The sequence below is a fragment of the Pteropus medius genome, unplaced genomic scaffold, assembly GCF_902729225.1.
Source record: "Pteropus medius unplaced genomic scaffold, Ma_sr-lr_union100, whole genome shotgun sequence".
Taxonomy (NCBI): domain Eukaryota; kingdom Metazoa; phylum Chordata; class Mammalia; order Chiroptera; family Pteropodidae; genus Pteropus; species Pteropus medius.
This window is the reverse complement of record NW_024341755.1, coordinates 237,295-243,957: the sequence shown is the minus strand read 5'-3', so window position 1 is coordinate 243,957 and position 6,663 is coordinate 237,295. Positions and strand designations below refer to the sequence as shown.

At 42.2% G+C, this 6,663-nt stretch overlaps 1 protein-coding gene across 1 annotated transcript; it reads left to right on the top strand.

Moving 5' to 3' along the window:
• Nucleotides 1–3,425: 3,425 nt before the first annotated feature.
• TCEAL4 (transcription elongation factor A like 4) lies at nt 3,426–5,204 on the top strand (the record flags this gene model as incomplete). Its single annotated transcript, XM_039852403.1, has 1 exon — nt 3,426–5,204. A coding segment is annotated over one exon (564 nt), but the record flags the coding sequence as incomplete, so codon positions are not given.
• Nucleotides 5,205–6,663: the final 1,459 nt, after the last annotated feature.

The window sequence follows — 6,663 nt, the reverse complement described above, 5'->3', positions numbered from 1 at the left end:
TTCCATTGGTCTGTAATTCCTTTTGCCATTACCACGCTGTATTGATTCCTATAGCTTTATAGTAAGTTTTGAAATCTGGAAGTATGAAATCTCTAACTTTATTCTTTTTCAAGATTGTTTTGTCTATTCTGAGTTCTTTGCATTGCTATATGAATTCTGAGATCAATTTGTCAATTTCTGCAAAAAAGCCCGCTGAGATTTTCATAGAGATTGCATTGAATCTGTAGATCAATTTGGGAAGCATTGACCATCGTAACAATATTAACTTTAACCTGTGAACATGGGCTGTCTTTCTATTTATTTAGGTATTCTCTAATTTCTTGTAACAATATTTTATAATTTTTCTGCCACGTTGCTGAACTCATTAGTTCTCATAGTTCTTTGGTGGATTCCTTAGGGTTTTTTATGTATAAGATCATGTCATCTGCAAGTAGAGAGAATTTTACTTCTTTCCTTCCAATCTAGATACCTCTATTTTCATTTTTATTATCTACTCTGAAAAGAATTTCAGTGTATGTCAGAAAATAAGTTTCTTTATTTTCCTTTAACCACTTAATTATAGAAATGTAATGTCTGTAACAACCTATTTTTTACTACTGATCGGAAATACTTCTTTATCACATGCTAAAAACTTTTATACTTGGGGATGTTAGTGGGCTCTGTTTTATTCCTCTCACTATGTTTATTCCAATACTACACTGAGTTAAGATTGTAGCTTTATAAATCATTCTGCTTCCTTGGAGTATGAGTTCCCCCAACAAGTATAAATGAAATCCACACCAGACAAGATAAGGTAGTTAGCAGAGTGCCTGGCACATAGGTGGCATTCTCTAGAGGGAAATACCACATCCTGTGGTTATCCTTTGTGTCCCACCACCTAGAGTAATTTGGGATTATGGATAGTTAATAATTATTTTTACTGTGTATTGAGCACCCAACACACACAAAAAAGGATTAATTATTTTTCTAAACCAAGCATCCAAAGATAACCAGGGTAAACAAAGTACTAAGAAGATTATGTAACTAAATGTGTACTGATGGACAATCGTGATGTTCCATTTTTTTCCCGTTATAAACAACGTCTGAAGAATCAATACTATAGCCTTAGTTCCAGCAAAGAATAAATGTTTAATAAACACTCGCTATGGAATTTCTAAAACATAAAACGTTTTACAAGATTATATTTTAGTACTTTATAAATTATCTCCGTGGGTAAATATTAGAATTGGAATTATTGAGCCAAAATATCAAATATTTTTTCTTTTTAAACAATATATAAAGCTGTCCTTCGGAAAATTTTTACCAATACACTCAACTAGAGCAGAGAAGAGTGCATGTGTTCCCCAATCCTTCAATAAATCTGATACACAGTTTCATGTAATCAAATGTATCACTGTTTCCCTTAAGTGTTCATCTCTTTGTTATATTTTTAAAAAGCGTTCCACACAAAAAGCTTACGTGGAAACAGAGGCTACTTATTCAGAGTTTGTTATAACAAGAGAGTCGGCCACCATCACTTGTATGGGCAGAGACTTAAAGGCAGGCAGGGGAATGGGAAAGCTTAAGAGTGGAAAAAAGGAAGACTTCAGGTATGCTTTAACTGAGGTTGTTAGCATGGGGAACCTGGAGGCAGGCTAACTAGAAGCAAAGCATTTTATATGATTGGGTTGGCTGCAGTCATTGATCAAGTCCTCAAGTTTGAAGCAGAGGCTGTATCTTGGCTTCCTGGGCCGCTTGTTGCAGAGGTTGTGGGTCACAGTTGTATTGTCACATATGGTCTAGTCACTGTGGTATATTCAGTCTCTCGCTTAAAAAAAAATCATTCTTTTATTCTGCTTCAAATATAATTTCATTTAAATATTTAATTCATTATAAAATTTATGTTTCTGCATGTCAAAGAAGAGGGGATATTACATTTCGAGAATATTTTTTTTCTAAATGCAACATTCTTTCCTTCGTACAGTATTAAAGTTCACATTCATATCATTTCATTGGGTAGGTCTACGTTCTTTCAATGGAATTTAAGAGCAACGTTGTCAAGACTCCTCCCCCGGACCGCCCAACCCATTGAAGAAAAAAAGTCTCGGTGGTTTTTATTAAAATCCTTTCTTTGACCCACTTCTCAAGAAGACGTGAAGGACAAAAGGACCCAGAGAGGTGGAGGGGGGACCTGCCGGAGAAAGGCGGCGTGTGGCAGGCAGACGCCGGCTAGTGGGCGGGGCGGGGCGCTGGTGACGTCGCTCACGTGACCGCCGGGGCGCAGATGTGGGCACCAGTCCGGGTACCCGCCCTCCTTCGCTGCTGTCGGACCCTGCGCGGTGTCGGATCCCCTAATTGTTGCTCCAGGTCCTTTCAGGTCAGTGCGAGGGGCTTTGTCGCTGCCCGTGGAACACTGGGATGGGCGAGGAGGAACGGGCGCGGGAAGGAAAAGGGCTGGGAATGCGGTCGGGTCGAGGGAAGCCGGCCCGAGTGTATATAGAGATGGCGGTGGGAAAATGGCTAAGGGGGAGCGAGCGGCCGATGGGCGGAAGGTAGGGAAGGCGGACACCCCAAAGTACCCATGCCCCTCTTTCTCCGCACCTCCTCCTCGCTGCCCTCCGTCCATTTTGGAGCCGGAGATGGAGAGCTGGGGGGCGCCCCATTAGTGAAACAGTGGAGATAAACCCCCCTGCCACTCCGTGCATAGAGAAAAAAGTTGACCTCGAGGGTGGAGAGGCGAGTTGCCTCCGGGAGGGAAGGACGCAGAGATCCAATATTAGTGTGGAAAACATCTGATCTGGCATGCACCCAGGCTGTGAAAAATAGGGTGTGGGGGGGAGGGGGCGGGGAGCCGGAGGAGGAGGCAGAGGCGGGTGGGTGAGGGAGGCCGGGATTCAGGAAAGGACCAAGGAGTCCCTGTGCATCCACCTAATGCCCAGCTCCTGTCTCCTGCCTCCACTGGGAGGGGGGTGCAGGACAGGAGGGACCCAGAGCCGAGTGGTGAGTGCCAGGGGCATGGCCCAGGCAGTGGGAGATATAGGCCCCACTACACACCCCACCTCCTAACACTGCACTCCCGCCACACCGTGCAAATCTCAGAGAAAATGTGGGGAACCCATGGAGAATGGATTGGCTCACGTGTGGGAGGAATGGTGGGGAAAGGAGTGGCAGAAGGAGAGGCTATAAGGGAACCCTAAGCAAGGGGCAAGATCACCAATGCCTTCCAGAGCCACACCTTCTAAGCCCTCAGTCCTCTCTTCTCTGTCTCCTCTTCCTTCCCACCCACCCCACCCACCCCAGGACAGGAAAAGAGGGACATCCTCAACATGGAAAACTCTGCAGCAAAATGAGAATGCCTGCAAGACCAAAGAGGGAAGATGGAAAACCAAAGGGAGACAAGCTACAGGATCTTGAGAAATGAAATAACATACTCTAGGAAGAGACAAAGGAAGGATAGAGGAAAGATAGAAAAGAAGGAAAAGACAGAAGATGAGGAAATCCTTAAAGATAAGGAAAAGCCAGAGAAGGAGGGAAAGCCAAAAGAAGAGGGAAAGCTAGTCAATGAGGGAAAGGCAGAGAGCGAGGGAAAACCAAAAGAAGAAGGAAAACAGGAGAATGAGGGAAAGCCAAAAGACGGAAAACCAGTGAGTGAGGGAAAGCCAAAAGAAGAAGGAAAACCAGCCAGTGAACCAAGGGCTGCAGGGAAGCGCCCAGCTGGGGATGATGTACCCAGGAAAGCCAAAAGAAAAACCAACAAGGGGCTGGCTCAGTGCCTCAAGGAATATAAGGAGGCCATACATGATATGCATTTGAGCAATGAGGAGATGATAAGAGAATTTGATGAGATGGCTAGGGTAGAGGATGAGGTGAAGAAAACCAGACAGAAATTGGGGGGGTTTATGTGGATGCAAAAAAGTTTACAGGACCCCTTCCATCCGAGGGGCCCAAGGGAACTCAGGGGTGGCTGCAGGGCCCCACAAAGGGGCTTTGAAGACATTCCTTTTGTGTAGTGCCCGGCCAGGCATTTGCCAGGCCCTGGGCTTTAACTTTATTGCTAATACTTTGCTTTAAGTGTCACTCTCGTTATTCAACTGCAGCCCTCTGTGTTTCAGTAGCAGATTATCATCCATTGCATGGAAAAATGTTTATGGTGCATTGTAAAATTAAAAAGAAAACAGTTTGCAGAACCATATATATGGCATCGGTCCATTTTTGTAAAACTGCAAAGATATTTACATAGTGATCTGTGTACAGAAGAAACTGAAAGCTGTGTCTACTAAAAGCTTAACAGTAGTTATCTGTGGGTGATTTTTTTGTTCAGATTACTTTTATCATAAAAATAATGAAAGAAAAAAACAGTTCAGTGAGTTTATGAAGTCCATGGGAACGCTAAAATTCCCATTGTCAGGACGTGAAATGAGAAGTAAAACTACTTGTGGAGGAAACAACCTGGCAATTGTCACATACATTTTTGCAAGGGACAGTCTTGTTATCTGTGAATTGGATAAAACTTGCCTTTTGGACTGGAGAAAGTCAGATGAGACACTGTTGGGCTGGCTCCTTCCTCTCCCCTGCACCAGCAGAACTCAGGACCCCTGACTTTTTCCTGTTTTTTGATGTTTGGGAGAGGGCTGAGAGAGCTCCCACTTGTGTCCAGGAAAAAGTCCATACAGCTGAGAGGTAGGTGCTCCTCTCTCCTGAATAATGCCATGTCTCTTGGACACTGTGCCCCTTCTCATGGATCCTGTACCCTTGTAAGACCCCCATTGCTGCTGGGCTGGAGACCATGACGGGCTAAAGCAACAGTGTCTCAACAGAAGGGTGGAGAATTCTCTACCAACGATAGAGTTACCCTAACTCAGGTGGGTAATACCCAATTATCACTTGGGCCTTGACATTTTATAAAGTTCTTGCAGAACATTCCAAGTTTTTTGTTGGTTTGTGTTTTTGCATACAGTCATCTCCACTGAGTTTAGATACTGGAGATTGAGCCAGGAGAAAGATCTGAGTGACAAGATGCTGTAATAGTCTCACCTGTTAATCTCTTATCTGCTGATTCTTTTTTCTTAGAAGGGGTTGTCTCCCGGGAAATTCTTGTTAAGCCTTGCTTTACCATTTTAACAGATCCATCTACCTATGTGATTTCCCCCTGGCTCTTCATTAGCCTTTTATTTGCTTATATTGTTTTTTAAATAAACTTAAACAGTTGTAGATTTACAGAATTATTGCAAAGATGGTACAGAGTTTCTGTGTACCCCATACCCAGTATCCCCTATCGTTAACATCTTAGGTTACTGTGGTGCATTTGTCACAATGAGCCAATATTGATGCATTGTTATCTACCAAAGGACATACTTTATTCAGATGTCCTCAGTTTTTCCCTAATGTCGTCCTTTTTTTGTTCCAGGATCCCATCTAGGTTACCACCTTACATTTAGTCATCATGTCTCCTTAGGCTCCTCCTGATGGTGACAGTTTCTCAGACTTTTCCTGTTTTTGATGCCCTTGAACCCTTGAGAAGTACTGGTCAGGTATTTTGCAAAATATCCCACAATTTCAGTTTGCTTAATTTTTTTTCTTGTGGTTACACAGGTGTTAAGTGCTTTTGGGAAGTGGACCACAGGTAAAGTGCCATTCTCATATAAAGGGTATATACTATCAATATTACTTATCACTGTTGATGTTAGCATTGGTCACCTGGCTGAGACAGTGTTGGTCAGGATTCTCCGTGGTTAAGTTACTCTTATTGCTCCCTTTCTGTACTGTACTTTTTGCAAGACACCGTGCACAGTCCACACTTAAGGAGTGGTGTATTCCACCTCTCTGAGGGTGGAGTAGCTACAAAATTTATTTGGAATTCTGCACAGGATATTTGATTTCTCCCCCTTTTATTAATGTATTCAATTTATTTATATCAGCATGGACTCAATATTTTATACTTTATAATCTAATACTATTTTATATGTTTTCATTGCTCAAGTTGTTCCAACTTTGGCCATTGGGAGCTCTTTCAGTTGGCTTTTACATCTATTTGACATACCCCCATTGCGCATGCGCGTGTGTGCGTGCATGCGCGTTTTAACATTTTCTGGCACTAAAAGATGTTCTAGTCTTACCTTGCATATTTCCTGCTCAAGTTCTAGAATCAGCCATTTCTCCAAGGGGCCCTGGTACCTTTGGTTGGAGAATGGTACTAAAAACTAGGATCTGAGTGTTAGGTGTACTCATTATTATGGAGATATCATTGCTTCTAGGCCCTCTCAGTTGACAGAGCAAGGAGATATATTGGCATATAATAACCTGTGTGTATATATGTATCTAATTGAGCTGTATCTAATTGGCTGTTAAAGCCATGCATTGAGTTTCTAATTTCAGCTGTTATTTTTTTAGTTTCAGAATTTCCATTTTTTTCTCACCTTTTCTGGTTTCTAGTTCCCTGTTGAAATTTTCAAGATTGGATTTTATTTATCTGACTACACTAAGCACTGTGGTTTAATAGTCTGTATCTGATAATTCAAATCATTCAAAGCTAATGGATTTATTTGTGTTGTCTCTATTTTGTCTCTATTGCTTCTTTTTTCTTCGTATTTCTGGTTATCTTTGTGTGTCAGCATTATACCTGAACAGTTATTTATTGAAATAATTTGAGGAATAGGAACATTACTCCAGAGAAGATTATGTTTG